At 49.6% G+C, this 19356-nt stretch overlaps 1 protein-coding gene across 1 annotated transcript in view; it reads left to right on the top strand.

Moving 5' to 3' along the window:
• GMDS (GDP-mannose 4,6-dehydratase) overlaps positions 1-7421 on the top strand; it is a 415034-nt gene extending 407613 nt beyond the window's left edge. The window contains exons 10-11 of the mRNA XM_056854322.1: positions 5736-5804; positions 7334-7421. Coding sequence (XP_056710300.1) covers positions 5736-5804; positions 7334-7396 — 132 coding nt within the window. The 3' untranslated portion in view covers positions 7397-7421. The remainder of the gene's footprint in view (positions 1-5735; positions 5805-7333) is intronic.
• The last annotated feature ends 11935 nt before the right edge of the window (positions 7422-19356 follow it).

Here is a 19356-nt window from a genome sequence, read left to right as displayed (position 1 = left end):
GGGTTATGCCCAGTTAAGGCCTGCCTGGAGGTGGGGCCACCCCAGTCTCTGCCAGTGCCCCTCCAGTTAGGGGTGGGGCATGACTTCTTCCCAATTTCTGAGCCAATGGCCCTCCCTCTGTGCTCTCCTCCATCATCAGCCCCGCCCAACCTGAGGCTTCAAAACAACCTCCTGCAGTTGGTGAATGAATGAATGAAAAACCTTTAATGCCATAAGTAATATTACAATTGTTACAGAAGGTACATAAAATATGCAGTCCTGCTCCCAGGAAGTCACTGTCCCCTGCCTGACTCCAGTCCCCTCCTGTGGCTCCTGCCCCTGACCTGCTCCAACCTCCCTGGCCGGTGACGGCTGCGTCAGCCTGGCCAGCGGTCCCTGGGTGTGCTGGCAAGGCTTCCTCCCTGCTCTCTCTCCCCCAACCCAGGTGCTCCTGGCAGGTGAGTCTTCCTGGGCTCACGCTGCCTGCCTTCCCAGGCTGCTTCCACTGCGGCCCTGGCCCTCCAATGCTGCTCTGCTGTGCCCCGTGGGTGTGGGAAGGGCTTTTCCTGCCCTGCTGATGCTGCAGCCGCCTGGCCTGGCGCTAATGGTGGGGGGGGGTTCCTCCTACCCCGACATCACTACGGCTTCTCAGCCAGCCCACAGAGCTACAGGTAATTGCAGGGAGGACTTTGCCAGCCTCAGACAAACCGATGGGTAAGAAGACTGGGAGAAAGCTGTAGAAACAGGGTGAGATTGGTTGGATGGCAAATTCTGGTTTGTCTCTGTATGTTGTGTAAAATAGCCATGAAATACAGCCTGTTGTTCAGTAATGTTATATATTTATCAATATTAAACATGAAAAAATGAAACAGAAACATGTTCAGTAAAAACAGATGTGAGATTCCTGAGTTTTACCTTGGGGAAGGGGAGGGGGAGCATAGCATGGAGTTATTTTGCAAGCAAGCTCCAATAAGTACAGTTCGTTTAGAAGTGGCTCCCACACTGCAAAAACTGTGACCGCTTGTAGCCTAATCCTACCCAGCGTCCCATCTTTGCATGCCACAAGCACTTTTATTTTAAAGGGAAGTGTCAGATTTTGTAGAGACTATTCTATTCTTTTCAGATGCAATTTACATGCTGCAGTGGGCAGCATCTGAGCTGTCCATTCGTTCATGGCTTCTGTGCAGTCCCACATGGGACTGTGCAGGCCATCCATGGAGGAGATTTAAAAGCTTCTAGAAGAGTTCGCTCCCTAGGAGCGCTCCCCTCCCCCGTGTCCGTGACTGAGCCTTAACGGCTTTTCCCACCCAGGGATCATGTGGCAGGGGGGTGGGGAGCACCCTTCCCTCAGTTCTCTTTCTGCTGCCGTGGGTAGAACACCTAGCTTCTGTTCCTGCAACTTGCTGTGGTAGTGTTGATCTTGTTTGCCTTACGGTCTGTGTGTCTTTTTCCTTAAAAAAGAAGAAGAAGAAGTAAAGTTAAAGCGGGTTAATGGCCCTGTTTAAAAAGTGTCGCGGCTGTGGCATGAAAATGGCGACTGCCAATGAACACCTTGACTGTCTGATTTGCCTTGGTGAGGGACACCTAGTCTCTTCATGTAAAGCTTGCGCCCTTTTAACCCAAAAATCACGTCAAGATTAAGCTTAAGGCTGCGCTCTATGAGAAATCTCTTCGCCTGGAGGGGACGGGAGATAAAGCCGCCTCCTTGCCCGTTATGAGGGTCAGCGCCATTCAAAAAATGACACGTTTTTTCACTACCCAACGCTTTCAAAAGGCGGTCGCTATTCAAAAATTGCTGGGCCTCATGGCCTCCACCGCAGCTGTGGTTCCCTTTGCCAGATTACGTATGAGGCCTTTGCCAAATTGGTTTATCGGGGCCTTCCGTACGAATGTCGACCCCCAATGGAAAAAACTCTATACCACGGCCTGATATCAAATCCTTTACTTGGTGGTCCTAAGAGTCCAATCTTTTCACAGGGGTACCCTTTGGAGTACAATCCCATGATTTGCAAGTGTTTACGGATGTCTCATTGGGGTGTTGGGGGGCCCACTACGGTCCCTTGGTAGCGAAGGGACGCTGGTCCCATACCCAAGCCTCCCTTCACATCAACATCTTGGAGATGAAGGCGATTAGAAGCACCCTTATTTCTGTTGCAGACATTCTCGAGAACAAGTCTGTCCTGGTTGCCATGAACAACATGACGGCAAAATTCTACGTCAACAAACGGGGGCACAAACTCCCTCGCACTTTGCTACGAAGCTGTCCACACTTGGAATTGGGCAATCGAACACAGTGTTTCCATCACCGCTATTTACGCAGCTGGCCTTTCAAATTGCACTGCAGATGCCTTAAGCAGGGGCACCTCAGTGGACCATGAATGGTCTCTCCACCACTCCTTCATCCAGCCTATTTTCAGCCAATGGGATTGGCCAAAGATAGATTTATTTGCCACATCTCAAAACACGAAATGCTTCCTGTTCTGCTCCAGGGCAGGGGCAGACCCGGCATCCCTGGGGGATGCTTTCCAGCTACACTGGTTGGGACCCTTAATATACGTTTTCCCTCTATCCCCCTCCTCCCAAGGGTGATGGGAAAAGTTCTAGCAGACAAAGCAAACATGATAATCATGGCACCCTTCTGGCCAAAAAGGCTATGATTCCCCACACTGTGGAACATGTTGAGAGGCAGGTACATCAAACTCCTGGACTCGCCACCCCTCCTACACAGGGGGCATGTCCTGCATCACAATCCGCAGGTGCTCCACCTGGCAGTTTGGAGAGTCAGCTGGTAACTGATTGGCTGGACAGGGTGGCCCAGGTGTTGTTGGCTTCGTGTAAGCCATCTACTCGGTGTTCTTACACTCTCAAATGGGATAGGTTTGCTAGGTGGGCTGCAGATAAGGGTATAGTGCCCCAACAATGCCCCTTACCTTTAATTTTTGAATATCTGTTATCGTTAAAGGACGATAGCTTTTCTAACTCATCAATTAAAGTCCACTTGGCAGCCATTTCTGCCTTCCACGATGGGATAAACTCCTCGTCCCTCTTCTCCAACAAACTCTGTAAGAAACTTCTAAAAGGATTAAATAACCTCTACCCACCAGTGAAAGTCCCACTGCAACAGTGGAGCCTTTTCTTGGTCCTAGCTCACTTAATTTCAAAACCCTTTGAGCCAATGGCTTCATGTGATCTTGCCCCCCTTTCTTAGAAAACAGTGTTTTCATCACTATTACATCTGCACCTTAGAGAGCTCAGATATGACCCACCTTTCACTAGGTTTTTTCTAATAGAGTGGTCCTGAGACCCAGCTTATCATATCTGCCCAAGGTGGTTTCTAAATTCCACCTATCTCAGGACATCACACTGCCGGTTTTTCCCCCTAACCCAGAGTCACCAGCTGATAGGCAGTTATACTCTCTGGATGTTCGTACAGCTTTGCTCTTCTATTTGGAAAGAACGAATAGATTGGATAATAACCTTTTTGTTCAGAGGCTCCAACAAGGGGAAAACAGTTTTCACCCAGTCTCTCTCCAGGTGGGTTGTCTCGGCGATCAAGTTGGCGTATGACACTGCAGGGATAGTGTCCATTACGTCTCCACCAGAGCAATGGCCGGGTCAGCAGCATTCTCCTCTATTCTCAATATACAGGAGATCTGCAAAGCAGCGACACGGTCCACTCCAGTCACCTTCATCCATCACTACGCAGTTGACGTTGATTTCAGGTTCGAGGCATCTGCGGGAAGAGCAGTGTTGAATACATTATTTTGCTGATCAGCACACTCCCACCTCCTCAATAGGTAAGCTTGCCATTCTCCCATGTGGGGCTGCACAGAAGCCATGAAAATGAAAAACAGTGTTGCACATATCTGTAACTGTTGCTCATTGAATGGTCTTCTGTGCAGGCACACATCCCTCCCTCCTTCCCCACAGTGGGCTGTCACTGTAAAAGCGTACATTCCCCACCGCAGCGAATGGAGAACTGAGGGAAGGGTGCTCCCCACCCCCATCACATGATCCCTGGGCGGGAAAAGCCATTAAGGCTCAGTCACGGACAGCTTTTAAATCTTCTCCGTGGCTGGCCTGTGCCTGCACAGTCCCATGTGTGCCTGCACAGAAGACCATTCAATGAACAACAGTTACAGGTAAGTGCAACACTGTTTTCTTCATGAGGGGGATGCTGCTTTAGACCTTTTTTTGCCATCAAGTCACAGCCAACTTAGGGTGACCCATAGGGTTTTCAAGGCAAGGGATGCTCAAAGTTTGCCTTTGTCTGACTCTGCATAGCAACCCTGATATTCCTTAGTGGTCTCCTCTGCAAGTACTAATCACAGCTGACCCTGCTTAGCTTCTGAGATCTGAAGAGATTGGGGTAACCTGAGCTGTCGAGGTTAGAGGCCTTTAGATATAGCACAACCCAGTGTTCATATTGTCAGTGCGTTACCTGGAAACGTGTGTGTGTGTGTGTGTGTGTCACCATAGCTTCAGTTAATATTGCATATTTTTGTGTTTGTTTTGGATCTGTGTGATAAAACATTTTTAAAGCAATATTGTACTACATTTTACAAAAAAAAAAATCAATTTTCTTCAGGTGAAAGCACAAACCCTCCGTGTTCTGCTAGTGGGCCAGAATTCTGAATGCGTCTTCTGAACTGATGTAAAATCATTTTATGTGTCTTTTTTTCCAGAATGCATCAGCAGTTTTCTCAATATTAAAAGTATGTTTTAATTACTCATGTCTGTAAATGGAATGAAAGAACTGCATTGACCTTTAAAAAAATCTGTTAAGGTAAAAGGTAAAGGTCCCCTGTGCAAGCACCGGGTCATTCCTGACCCATGGGGCAACATCACATCCCAACGTTTACTAGGCAGACTTTAGTTTTATGGGGTGGTTTGCCAGTGCCTTTCCCAGTCATCTTCCCTTTACCCCAGCAAGATGGGTACTCATTTTACCGACCCCAGAAGGATGGAAGGCTGAGTCAACCTTGAGCCGGCTACCTGAAACCAACTTCCGAGACTTAATGGTGTTTTTAGGACCACTTGCAAATAGTCACTTTATAGCATAAATGAAGACTGTAATTCAAAAACTTGAAAAACCTAGTGATTCCAATTTAAAAAATGATTTGTCGTTTCTCTTCACCTAAAATTTTGCTAATGAACTTCACAGTTATCGCATGTATTTATCAGATACAAGGCATTCTAGTTGTCATGTTTGCTTTGAGATTTACTTCTATAATTCAACCAAGTGGGGGGGAGTATGGGATAAGACACATTAATGTGAAACAGCTCTGCTAGTCACAACACTGGATCTGTATGACAACTTAAAAGAAGGCTTTCTTCGTTAAAGAGTCAATATGATTTGATATGCAGAATGCATTGTGAATGGCCCATACAGCAGTTCTTAAATGCTGCCTCCTGATTATACATAAGCCACAGCACTTCAACTGGAATTGCAAAACTTGGGAAGGGGTAGATTGAATTTCTAAGAATCACCAGCTCTTGCCAGAAACTGTGTGGACACATTAGTCTGTAAGGAAACTGGGGCGAGCAACATCTATCAACATTGTTCTAACCATCACTTTGCCTTTCCATCTCCGCTGCAATCTGAAAATGGAATTTGTTTAGCGAAGACTTGTAATTTTTATTCTTTTAAAGACAAGACTGTTATTGGTATGTATGTGAAAGAGTGAACAAGTAGTTCAGTAGTAAAAACAAACAAGTGAAGACCCCTGCAATTTCTCATCTATTATTTCCCCTAGGATTTTCTTCAAGGCGATTGCACTAAAGCAAAGCAGAAACTCAACTGGAAACCCAGAGTCGCTTTTAACGTAAGCCCTTGTTGCTGCTTTCTTCCTGCACTTTATGTCAGGTCCCATTTGGAAAAACAGAACAGAACTGAAGCACTATGAACTGTTTACAGCAAACACAAATTTACATCTTAGTGCAAGCATATAAGGAATTAAAATTATTTTTTCAAAATCTAGGAACTCCTGTATAGTGAAGACACATAGACTGCCGCTGCAGTTCGCCATTCATTTACTCTAAGTCTGTTTTAAGTGTAAATTGTCCAAGGATTGCAACTAGCCACAGGAATCAAGATTTTAGCATTCTCACACAGTATATAAATAAGCTTATTTTATGAAGCCCAACAAACTGTAGTACAACTTGCTCCCATGCAAACCTCTTTCAAACTGCATAGTTCCACCCCGTCCTGAACGTATTTACACAAAATTAAGATGCATTGATTTTAATGGTAATTATTTCTAAGTATGGACAAAACCCAGTCAGTTTTAAGTAATCTGCAGTGCAATCCCAAACAGATTTACATGCTTATAGCTCCGTATGTTTAGGATATTTGTCCTTAAGACATTTAAAATATATAAAAGCTCTTTTACAAAATGATACTAGCATTGGAGAAGAGAGAAGTTGTCAATTGAGTTATAAGCAGTGTACAGTAAAGGCTGTGCAAAAGCACATTCCACACAATGTGCAAAAGCACATTCCACACAACCATCACCACAACAATTAATAAACTGAGAGAAGGTACCACATTATTTGAAGAACAAAAAACTGTTGTTTTAAATGCAATATCTAAAATAAAAGAAACACAATTTGGAAAAAGAACAAAGAGTTGGTTTTTATACCTGCTTTTCTGCACTGTAAGGAGTCTCAAAGCGGCTGACAATTACCTTCCCCCACCTCCCCCACAACAAGCACCTTGTGAGGAAGATGGACTCCCAAGAGTCCCGAGAGAACTGTGACTAGCCCCAATCTACACAAATGTGTTCCTGCAAAAAGACATTTCTAACAGTATGTTTGGGGGTATTCTTTTGCTGATTCTTCACACTGCAACCCCACCCCCACCCCATGCACACACACCCATCATGCCCAGCTTTGTTCCTGGAGGTCCCCTAAACCACGAGTCAAGAAGTGCTGTGGATTCCAGAGGGAGGTGGGAGCTCTGCTCATGGTCTGTTGGAAACAACCCACAATTCCTAGGAGGAAAACAAATGAAAAGCCAGATATGCATTCATGGCACCAGAAACAGCCAAACGTTTTACCGTGGGAAGCAAAAAACCCAACTAGCAGCCTCATAAACCTATACAATTTATCTAAACAACTGCCAATTTGCTGCCCTACACGTACACCCCAAAATTGGCCACCTGAGACAGGCCATCTCACCTTGGTTCCTAAGGGTAGACTGAGTCTATTGTGCCTGCAGAGCACAATAAATGGCCTGTACAAAAAGATCTCCGAGAATGTTTTAGATCAGCATGCCAATTAGATAGAAATTGATAGTGGACATTGTAAATGGAGCAAGCCTAACCCGTGTGCTCTGCCCCTTTCTGTCTGACAGGAGCTGGTGAAGGAGATGGTGGAAGCAGACGTGGAACTTATGAGGAACAACCCCAACGCGTGAACCTTCTCCAGCTCCTTTCATAGAGCAGCCATGACTGAGGCTCCAAGGATGAGGCCGGATTCTAAATGTCAAAGATGCCATTGGCATGGGTGGGGATGACAATCAGTTTCTATGGGTACCAGATGATTTGCGACCATTTTGTTTTCCTGCGCTCAGCAGATCAGTTTTTCTTCCCAAATCTAAACCAGGCATTAGAATTTACACTCCTTGTAGAGGTAGACATTGTGATGGTGCTGGTGCTGGTACTTTTTCCTCCTGATCAAAAAAGATAAGAAATTCTGAATTATATGCTTTTGGATGCTAGCCACTCCAGTTCATTTTCTTCTGATATTAAAAATACCTTTCCATAAACCAGACTCCATGGTGCATTTTTTAAAATGTTTTCTGTATTCTGATTGTGTGGGCGAGAGAATTATGCTTACCTTCCAAAATTAAGATACTTCCTTTTACAATAAACAAAACACAGTCTTAAAGAAAAGACAAACACCTCGCATGGAGCTGATGGGCCCTGCCACAATTCAAGTAAGTCACTGTTAAATTGTCCAATGGAATCATATTAAACTCTGAACTTCTAAATGCATCTCCTATTTAGTATTTAACTAATCAGACAGTCAAATATTTAAAAGGTAGTCCCCTGTGCAAGCACCAGGTCTTTACTGACCCATGGGATGATGTCACATGGGATGATGTCTACTAGGCAGACTTTGTTTACGGGATGGTTTGCCATTGCCTTCCCCAGTCATCTACACTTTACCCTCAGCAAGCTGGCAACTCATTTTACCCACCTCGGAAGGATGGAAGGCTGAGTCAACCTTGAGCCGACTACCTGAAACCGACTTCCGTAGGGATTGAACTCAGGTCATCAGCACAGCTTTTGACTGCAGTACTGCAGCTTACCATTCTGCGCCATGAGTCTCCTAGTATAATACATGATCTCCATTTGGGTTGTGTCCTATTTCATACATGGCCTTTCTTGTGGGGAAAAAGTAGCATAGGAATCATTCAGTTCAGTGGAACTTGATTGAAATGAATGCATTTGGGACTAACGCTCAAGATGACTTTATTTGTCCTTGAAACAGAGCAACTATGAATAACTCCAACATGTAATTTACAGCTACATCACCCTTTGCCCTTGCTGAATTAAGTCAACTTTCCAAAACAGACAAGGGACTGCTCAAAATTTTCTCCTTAAATTCTCCAGCCTGGTATATTTGTGTGCATTTCTGGTGTGTCTGCACATATGTTGGGGGGGAGGGGGGAAGTGTGACAATAAGCTTCTCTGTGCGGCACCCAATTCCTGCACACAACTGAGCTATTCACATCCCATCCTGTTTCTGCTTACTATAATTAGACATCATATAGGAGCCTGAACCAGCCACAAAGATGGCCTAAGAAAGACTGGAAGGGGAAGAAAAATCCAATTTTCAAGGGCAAGTAAATATTGTCAGAGCATTGGTGCCAAGTGTACCCGGGTTATCCAAAGGTCATAGAATATCCCATATATTTCCCTTCCATTTGGCTCCTGCATCCTTTGGAGCTGGAGAAATTTCGAACTTTTAAGCAGTGACTTGTAGTTTCTCTTATGGTGTAATCACTGGATCTGGCAATCCTGGCCATTTGGAAAAGGATAATTACTTGAGAATTATTAACATGAACCTTATTGGGAATTAGTAATCCTGCAAAACCATCCCTCAGCACTAAAGGCCGTGACTGACTAATCCGCCTGGATGCTCTGAAACTAAACAGAAAGCGGCCCAGCTGCTTTCTCCGGCGCGTAAATCAAAGCTCTCTAACGATTAATTCCCAATTCGCATCTGATCATTCCCAGTGGGTCGCCGTGTTAGTCTGCCTGCAGTAGTAGAAAAGAGCAAGAGTCCAGGAGCACCTTAAAGACTAAAGTTAGTTAAAGTTCTTTCACTCAGGTGCGAATTGTAGAAAAGGGCAAGAGTCCGGCAGCACCTTAAAGATTAAAGTTAGTTAAAGTTCTTTCACTCAGATGCGAATTGTAGAAAAGGGCAAGAGTCCGGCAGCACCTTAAAGACTAAAGTTAGTTAAAGTTCTTTCACTCAGATGCGAATTGTAGAAAAGGGCAAGAGTCCGGCAGCACCTTAAACACTAAAGTTAGTTAAAGTTCGTTCACTCAGATGCGAATTGCAGAAAAGGGCAAGAGTCCGGCAGCACCTTAAACACTAAAGTTAGTTAAAGTTCTTTCACTCAGATGCGAATTGTAGAAAAGGGCAAGAGTCCGGCAGCACCTTAAAGACTAAAGTTAGTTAAAGTTCTTTCACTCAGATGCGAATTGTAGAAAAGGGCAAGAGTCCGGCAGCACCTTAAACACTAAAGTTAGTTAAAGTTCGTTCACTCAGATGCGAATTGCAGAAAAGGGCAAGAGTCCGGCAGCACCTTAAACACTAAAGTTAGTTAAAGTTCTTTCACTCAGGTGCGAATTGTAGAAAAGGGCAAGAGTCCGGCAGCACCTTAAAGACTAAAGTTAGTTAAAGTTCTTTCACTCCGATGCGAATTGTAGAAAAGGGCAAGAGTCCGACTAACTTTAGTCTTTAAGGTGCTGCCGGACTCTTGCCCTTTTCTACAATTCGCACCGGAGCGAAAGAACTTTGATTTGGAAAGGAATCGCATTTTCTAATTGTGATCAGACTTCTCCTCCCCCGACGCCCGGCGTGCGGGGAACCGGGGAAGGGAAAAGGGATAAGATCGAAGGGAGGCGCGACCCTTTCCAGCAGTCTGGGACCGCTGAAGCATTGGGGGGGGGGGAGGGTGAGCGCCCGCCCGACCGCAGCGAGAGCAGCGAGCCGCTTTCCGGAGGTGGGGAACGGAGAGGGAGCGAGAAAGAAAGAAAGGAGGCTCTTTGTGCGGCCGGCCGGCCGGCCGGCGGCGCGCTGGGCAGGAAGGGCGTGCGTCGCCAGAGGAGGCGGCGAGCCAAGGCTTGGGGCCGGGCCGGTGCTGCGAGGGGCAGCTCGGCAAGCGGAGCTGGACGGGACGGGCCGGGGCGGGCGGGGCCGGGGCTCCCAATTGGGACCAGATGCTTCCTCCCCGCCCGGCCGCGCCAAAGCAGCAGCTCCCAGCCCCGCCGCGGCTCCCTGCAGGTGCAAGGAAGGGGGCTCGCCGAACAAGAGGGGCTCTTGTCTGGCTCCGGCGGGGCGGGGCCAGCCGCCTCGGAGCTTGCCAAGGCCGGGCAGGGGGATGGAGGAGGCGGAGGAGGCGCGGCGCGGGCTCCCTCTTCCCCTGCCCCGACGGCGGGGGGCCGGAGGGGAGCCTTGCCGTGCGGCCCAAGCCCGTCCGCGCCTCGCTCGCTCAGCTGGCCGGACCCACCCGAACCCGGGCTGGGGACCCGCGGGCGTGACGCGCCGCCTCGCCCTGCCCGGGATGCCCCACGCCCGGGCGGCAAAAGACACGCGCAGCCTTTCGGACGTCATTCCCAGTGGGTCGCCGTGTTCGTCTGTCTGCAGTAGTAGAAAAGGGCAAGAGTCCAGTAGCACCTGAAAGACGAACAAAAATATGTTCTGGTAGGGTAGGGGCTTAAAGACTAACAAAAATAACCTTCAAGACGAACAAGAATATTTTCTGGTAGGGTAGGAGCTTAAAGACTAACAAAAATAACCTTAAAGACTAACAAGAATATTTTCGGGTAGGGTAGGAGCTTAAAGACTAACAAAAATAACCTTAAAGACGAACAAGAATATTTTCTGGTAGGGTAGGACCTTAAAGACTAACAAGAATATTTTCTGGTAGGGTAGGACCTTAAAGATCAACAAAAATAACCTTAAAGACTAACAAGAATATTTTCTGGTAGGGTAGGAGCTTAAAGACTAACAAAAATAACCTTAAAGACTAACAAGAATATTTTCGGGTAGGGTAGGACCTTAAAGACTAACAAGAATATTTTCTGGTAGGGTAGGAGCTTAAAGACCAACAAAAATAACCTTAAAGACTAACAAGAATATTTTCTGGTAGGGTAGGAGCTTAAAGACTAACAAAAATAACCTTAAAGACTAACAAGAATATTTTCGGGTAGGGTAGGACCTTAAAGACTAACAAGAATATTTTCTGGTAGGGTAGGAGCTTAAAGACCAACAAAAATAACCTTAAAGACTAACAAGAATATTTTCTGGTAGGGTAGGAGCTTAAAGACTAACAAAAATAACCTTGAAGACTAACAAGAATATTTTCTGGTAGGGTAGGAGCTTTCGTGAGCCACAGCTCGTGAGCTGTGGCTCACGAAAGCTCTTACCCTACCAGAAAATATTCTTGTTAGTCTTGAAGGTGCTACTGGACCCTTGCCCTTTTCTACTCCTTTACGACGTGTCCCGATTGCCGCCTTTAGGTGGCGCTGTGCCTATCCGCGGCGCCATTGTCCGAGTGGGCAGTGCGGAGCGCTGCGAGCCTGGGGAGCGGGGCGGAGCCTCCGGATCGCGAAATCCGCCCCGGGGGCTGGCCGCTGACTTGCCTAGCAGAGTTTTCCCCTCCTGCTTTCTCGCTTCGGGGAGGAGGAGGAAGCACCTTCGCGATTCTGTCTTCGGGCAATGGCAGCAGCCCTCCTATTTTCCGGGGAGTAAGCCCCGCTGAATAACACGTGCTTACTTCTGAGCAGACCTGCTGCGAATGGCTTCCTTCGCGTTGCACGGCGGGCGGAGGGTGGGGAGGGAGCCCAGACTGGTCCCTGGACGGAGGTACTTTTGGGGAAGTAGATGCCTTTTAGGATCGAGCGGTGTTCAAGAACAGGGCGTCACACCTTAAGGCCGATGGATTGAGATGGAGGATCTACTTCTCAGTAAGCATCGCAAGCGTGAATGGAAACCAATGGACCCAGCCTTACTTCTCATTAAGCGGACTGAGTGTTAGGTGGGGTTGGGGTCGCCTTGGTAATCCGGATGACTTCCAACCCGGCTTCCCTTCTGTGATATTAGGGCGGACTGGGGGTGGGGAGGGGTTGGGTGTCTGCTGGATCAGCGTTCCTTTTCATCTTTTTATTTCGATGAAGCATCCGTGGTTCATGTGCATAATTCAAGAAAAGCGGCCCTTTAAGCACCCCCCCCCATTCTTCCATGGAAATGAATCAGAGTTGTGGAAGAGGAAGTCCAGCTCATAGGCATCGGAACTGAAACGGCTGGGAGTGGCGCCGAGCAGCAGGATGGGAAGAGAGCTCAGAAATATTGGGTGAATCAGCAGTGGGGCAGAGCTTGCGCAAGAGTGTATTCTTGGTCAAAATATAGCCCCCAAAAGGTGATTTAAGCAGATGCAATCGCATGCAACTTTTCTGAATTGAGCATTAGTTCATAATAAATTTGTCTCCTTCTCCAAGAGCCCCTGAGCAGCTCAGGGGCCCTGCAATGGTCTTACCGGGAACCTAGATCCCGATCCTTGGTTAGGGGCAGGCCGTTTCCTCTCCCAGACCGAGAAGTAGGTACAAGAAAACCTGGATTTTCTCCCCCCCCTCTTCCAAGGCCAGGTGAAAGAAGAGGACTCTGGGAAACGACATGGTGTGGGCCTATGAGCCTGGAGAAGGGATCTTGGGTCGCCTGTGCTTCGTTTGCTTTTGCAATACACAGGAGGCCTGAAGTTGGGTGACAACCAAAGGGGGGGAGGCAGCCCAGAGCAGCTACTAGATTCTCCTCCCATCCAATCTAATCCCGGCCATTGTCTGCCCGCAACCTGAACCTGAGCCGGCCGGGTTCCTGCCTCATTTCTCAGGCCACTTTGCCAGTTGGAAGAAGCCAACCCGGCGTGATTTGGGCAGATTGGGATCAGGGAAAGAGAAAAAGAAAAAGAAAGCCCCATTCAGGACTCCCCCTCCTCGCGGCCGCTCTCAAATCTCCTCCGCTGCCTGCAGGGGCGGTCAGTGGAACCCGCTTGGGGCAGGGGTCGTGGCCCTATGATTCCCCCTCCTGAATTCCACATCGATGGGGATGTGCCCGTGTTAGGTCTTCCAGCGACATCCCTTTCCCAATAGTACATCTAAGGGAGAACCAAGGGACGGTTCCCTCTCGAAGCTGGCCTGCGGCTGGCTGGCTGGCTCTAAAAGGACTGGGTGAGAGCGCCTGCAAACTCTGCAGATGACCTCCCGAGCTTGCCTGCAGGACTGCGGGCTTCGCTCTGGACTGCAGATTTACCCTATCAGTTCCAGGGTGACACCTGATACCTGCCCACTGGCCCCAGCCCCGAACTGAAACTAATAGGTGATTAGAACGGAGTCTGCAGGCCCCCAGGGAGCCCGGCTGAGATGGATGGGTTTTTGAAAGCATGAGATCAACTTTGGAGATGAGAAGGGAAAGAATCCACCTCTACAGCAAAGAGACAAAGAGGGCTTTGCCCCTTCCCGGCACTATGGGAGGGAAAGGTGTGGAAAGCAAGAGGCGGTATGTTGTTGTAAGTGCAAGGGCTGAGGCTCGGGGCAGCAGAACACACAGCAGTCGGAATCCTTTTATTGCAGGGTAATGAAACCAGCATCGCCCCTCTACTTAGAAGCACAGGGAGAGGGAGGCTTCCTTCCTAGTAACACTCTCCGTGAAGGCAACCCCGCTGAATAGGATCCTGCTTAGGATTCCTCTCCCAATTGTTCATCCGCGTGGCCGGTCTTCAGTCCAGCTGCTTCCCGACCACCACCCCCTCCTCGCATTGGACTGGGTTCCACTTCTGGGCCAGGGGGTTGCCCCAGGCACAGAAGGGCGGCCCCTCCCCTCTTGCAGGCCGCTAGCGGGAATCTGGGCTTCCAGACACAACAACCCGCCCCAAACGCACAAACACCGCGCGACATTTTGACCGGAGGAGGCAAGGAAGGGAAGGCTCAATCCACTGGGGAGACTCTGGGCGAAAAGGCACGGTCGCTTGAGCCTCCTTTCTTCCCTGTTCCAGCCAGGATTCAGCCAGGATCCCTGCTGGATCCTGGCTGGAACAGGGAAGAAAGGAGGCTCAAGCGACCGTGCGTTCTCGCCCCCTCTCTCTCACACTCACACATACACATTTCCTGCTTCACCTCTGACCTCCTTTCTTACGACTAAGAGCTTCACCGTGTCTGTTTAGGGGACAAAAGAAACAAGAGTGAGGGGAAATGGTCTGGAGATCCCCCCCTTTATTTTTTTTTATTTTTTTTTAATTTAACGAAGAGATACTTTTGGAACAAGCCATCGTTGTAAGGGATCCGTTCCTAGGAACAAAAGAAGCGCATCTTCTTTCTAACAGCATCCGTCCCGGCCTTTTCCCAGCCCCGGCTGCTTCCCCGTCTTTTACTGAGCCCCCCCCCCGTCCCACTTTCTTGTTTTCTGCAGGAAAGTCTAAATTCGGACAAGATCCTGCCCGAGAAGGAGAGACCGCGCCTGCCTGCGCTGCGGACCGCCATCCTTCGCCTCCCTTCCAGCCCACAGGAGAGCAACCCACCCAGAACCCCCGGCCACAGCGCAGGGGGCTTGGGTCCCTGGGCTGGTTCTTTCATCGTTGCAAGAACCGGCGTGATTTGAACCCCCCCCCCCCCCAGGGCCAACCCGCCTCGACTACTGAACCGCCCCAGCTCGAATCCGCTTGGTTTCAACGGCGCTCGTTGCCGCCTCTCTCTCGGGCAGGACCCAACCTTACCAAAGTCCTGGCAAGGACATTTTGAAGGCCTCGCTCTCCCCCCCCCCCCAATTTTTTTAATTGCATTACTTTTTTATTGTTTCTTTTTATACAAGCTTCAATCTATATTTCTTATTCCTCGTACACTGTATAACGTACTTTTCTCATTTCCTTCCATCCCCCCCCCCAACCCCACTCCTCCTCCTAACTTTTAGTCTCTTGTCCCCAGCCACGGGCACAAAGTCTGGATCTTCCCCGGAACGTCTTTTCCTCCTTCCACTGATATCCATCTACTCCCGATTTCCCCGCTCTTGTCTTCCCATGAAGTCTTCCGGCGCATCACCTCCGCGATATCCGACTGCATACATTCAAACAGATAGTTGGGCCAGATAGTGGTGCCATTCAAACAGATAGTTGGGCCAGAGAGTGGTGCCATTCAAACAGATAGTTGGGCCAGAGAGTGGTGCCATTCAAACAGATAGTTGGGCCAGAGAGTGGTGCCATTCAAACAGATAGTTGGGCCAGATCGTGGTGCCATTCAAACAGATAGTTGGGCCAGAGAGTGGTGCCATTCAAACAGATAGTTGGGCCAGAGAGTGGTGCCATTCAAACAGATAGTTGGGCCAGATCGTGGTGCCATTCAAACAGATAGTTGGGCCAGATCGTGGTGCCATTCAAACAGATAGTTGGGCCAGAGAGTGGTGCCATTCAAACAGATAGTTGGGCCAGAGAGTGGTGCCATTCAAACAGATAGTTGGGCCAGATCGTGGTGCCATTCAAGCAGATAGTTGGGCCAGAGAGTGGTGCCATTCAAACAGATAGTTGGGCCAGAGAGTGGTGCCATTCAAACAGATAGTTGGGCCAGAGAGTGGTGCCATTCAAACAGATAGTTGGGCCAGAGAGTGGTGCCATTCAAACAGATAGTTGGGCCAGAGAGTGGTGCCATTCAAACAGATAGTTGGGCCAGAGAGTGGTGCCATTCAAACAGATAGTTGGGCCAGATCGTGGTGCCATTCAAACAGATAGTTGGGCCAGAGAGTGGTGCCATTCAAACAGATAGTTGGGCCAGAGTGGTGCCATTCAAACAGATAGTTGGGCCAGATTTCTATAGTCCATTTACTTTTATCCTTCCAACCCAGAGCTGTTACTGCTTTGCTTGCTGATAACATCGCCTTGAGTACGGCCCAATCCCTCTTGTTTGCTCTGTTGCATTACTCGGGCAAAATGAAAATATGTTGAGCGGCTTGTTGTTGAGCGTCTTCCAGTTTCCCGCGGATTTAAAAATGTTTGTTTTCAGCGCGCGGGGTGGGGGGGGGGCGAGATTGAACTCGAGGCGCGAAAAGAGGCCAAGGAGACCCGCCTTGGACGAGTTGAGGGCTCCAAATGCGTTGGTTCGCCCGCTCTCTCTCCCCCCCCCCAGTGATGGGGGAAGGGCGGGAAGGGGGGAGGACCCCCCCCACGCACACACACACACACACGCACGCAATGACTTGTTGAAAGAAATGGAGCGGCGCTCTGCGCGGTCCCCGTACACCCAGCTGCTGCTCCGGGGAAAGGTCACCCGGCGAAAGGTCAGGGGAAAGCCCCTCTCAGGTAAGGCCTCGCCTCACAAATGGCTCCCTTCGGCCCACCCAGGTCGAGGCAGACGGGTTCGTTGGGGAGGGGGGGGCAAAAAACAACAACAACAACCCACCGGCCATCCATTTTCCTGGCAAGACGGCTGGCGGGAAGACGAGACCCCCCCCCCGCGCCCCAGCGTTTCTTTCCCCCTCCCTCGCTCTTCCCCCGACGCACCACGCGGCGCTGTGAACAAGACCCCCCAAACACTGTTCCCTTGGCGAAGCAAAAAAAAGGAAGAGAAAAGGCCGGATACAGAATCCCCCCCCCCAAAAAAAAATACACGCCAGTTCTCTTCACTATTTCCCATTTAAGGCTTGGGGGGGGGGTGTCTTTGGGGAAGCGTGAGGCAGAGCCCAGAGGAGGGGCGCGCGGCGAGCGGGCCCCGTTTGGCCTTGACTCCAAATCAACGCTGGGTGTGTGTTTTTTTTGGGGGGGGGGGCGTCCGCAGTTCCGCGCACGCGCACGCTGCCCCGCGGACTGCGGTTCCTGTCCCGAGCCCGCGCTCCAAATCCGAAAGGCGGGGCTCGGCGCAAGAGGCCTGGCGGCTTCCAGGCGGTGGGGCAAGCACGTTGGGGTTGCCCGGAGCTCCCTGCCGAGCTGACGTCTTCGGGAGCTGCGTGGGTTCGTGACTGGAGAGAGAAATCATGGGTGTCTATGAGGATGGCCAAATCAAGGAAGCCACAGCCTTCCGTTTGCAGGATCTGAGCAAGGATGCCAAAGATAGGACGTTTTGGAGGACTTTCATTCATAGGGTCGCCATGAGTCGGAAGCGACTGGACGGCACTTAACACACACACAAATTAACAGAATTCCGACATGGAAAGGATGTGGAAGCATTTAAAAAAAACTCGGACAAAGGCCATCACATATTGGGACAAACGGGCAAAAATGGATTTTACTATTTTAGTTAGTGAGTTATAGAAACAAGTTTATTCATTTTTTTTATTACTACTATTAATAACTTTCAAAACTGTTTAGACGCTTCCGCGGAAGTCAGGTGATGGGTCACTTTTTTAAGGTGGGCGGAGGGTCAAAAGGGTATTTTTGCTTTGTTGAACTGTAGAACTTTTTATAATTGATACTCTTTTGTATTTTCTTTTCATCTTTTTTGTTATTGTTGGATACGTTTGTTTTGTTTGATATTATAAAAAATTTAAAAAATTACACTTAAAAAAAAGGAGCTGGGTGGATCGACAAAGCGCTCAGGAGGGCGGCTGAACTGGTTCGGGGATCAGCTGCTGAGGTCGCTCCAGGAGCTCGTCCCTCTTCCTACGCTCAATGCGCAGCAGGAGGCCGCTGGAGAAAAGCAGCCGCAGCGGTGGGCCCGCTCAAACAAAGCGCCAAATTCCTGGGGGACGGGGGGGGGGACGGTTTGAAACTCGGGATGCAGAAAACTCGGGGGAAGCCCCCTCCCAAAGAGCCAGGCCCAGCAGTCCGCCCCGGGTTCCTCTGCTTCCCGGGAAGTCCGGCTGCAATGCCAGACCCAACGGCAGGGCGGTGACAGGAGCGCCCCCAAATGGTGTGCGAAGGACCCGGGCGCTGCAGCAGCAACCCCCTCCCCCGACTTTTGTGAAAGCCAAGCGCTGGCCTATTTCGCAGGAGCTTCCGCCAGAAGTGGGTCCCGCATCTGGGCCTTAATTTGAGACAGAGGCTGCGCAAGCGAAAGAGAGGAGGAGGAGGAGGAGGGAAGCTGCCTTGGGTCCCCATAGGGGGAAAGGCGGGGTACACAAGCAGGGAATAAAACAATTCCCCTTCGGCCTTATCAGCGGAGGCTGCTTGTAGGCCTCAAGTCCAAATTCCTAGCCAGCTGTTTGCAGAATCGGGCCCTAAAGGTAAAGGTCCCCTGTGCAAGCACCGTGTCATTCCTGACCCATGGGGTGACGTCACATCCCGACGTTTCCAAGGCAGACTTTGTTTGCGGGGTGGTTTGCCAGTGCCTTCCCCAGTCATCTTCCCTTTACCCCCAGCAAGCTGGGTACTCATTCGGGCCTTGAAGGCTGCTAATCCTATGGACACGTACTTGGATAACCATTGCCCGGCTGGCCGAGCCGTTTAAAAAAAAAAAACCCAATGAATTTCGAGGGACGCACTGAGCCAAGGGATGGAGGTTGGGAAGGAAGGAGAGAGACGGGCCTCGAACTCCACGGGTATCCAGCCGCTACAGCAAGCTCCTTGGTACTTCGGGGGGAAAGCTGCCCACGGCCGCCGCTGGCTTGAACCGTTTTGCTTTTACACTGCCCTTCCTGAAACGGAGCGCCTCTCGACCGAGGCGTGAGGCAAGGCGCAAATACTCCTGAACGCTCCCCGGAATCCCTCCTTGCAACAGCTATTCAGAGGTGCAAAGGCTTGCCTCCTGCTTGGCCGTCTTCCTCACATTCTTCGTGGGCTGGCCGGCAGAGCCTTTAAAAGGGGGGGGGGAGCAGGCTGTAGGGGGGGAAAAAACCTACACACGAATTCCCTGTAGGGCGCAAAGCCTGATTTCAGCTAACAGATCCCGAAAGCGGTACATTTTAAGTCCTGGTGCCTACTATTTAGGATTTCTGAAACTCTCCACCTTAACTGCTTTGCGGATTGGGACGCAACACGGTAAACCGGGGCTGAGAATCTAAATATACCTAGAAGTAAGTCCCACTACCATCCATGGGTCTCGCTTTCAGGTGAGGCCTGGGCGCTGGCCTCGCCTCCTCATTTGTCTTCCCTAATGGGGCCGTTTCCAGGCAACTCCTTTTCCTCTCGTGATCACTCACAGGTATTGGGGAGAGGGGTGTGTAAAG

Source organism: Euleptes europaea, chromosome 8, assembly GCF_029931775.1.
Source record: "Euleptes europaea isolate rEulEur1 chromosome 8, rEulEur1.hap1, whole genome shotgun sequence".
Classification (NCBI taxonomy): Eukaryota; Metazoa; Chordata; class Lepidosauria; order Squamata; family Sphaerodactylidae; genus Euleptes; species Euleptes europaea.
This window is presented reverse-complemented; position numbering and strand designations above follow the sequence as displayed.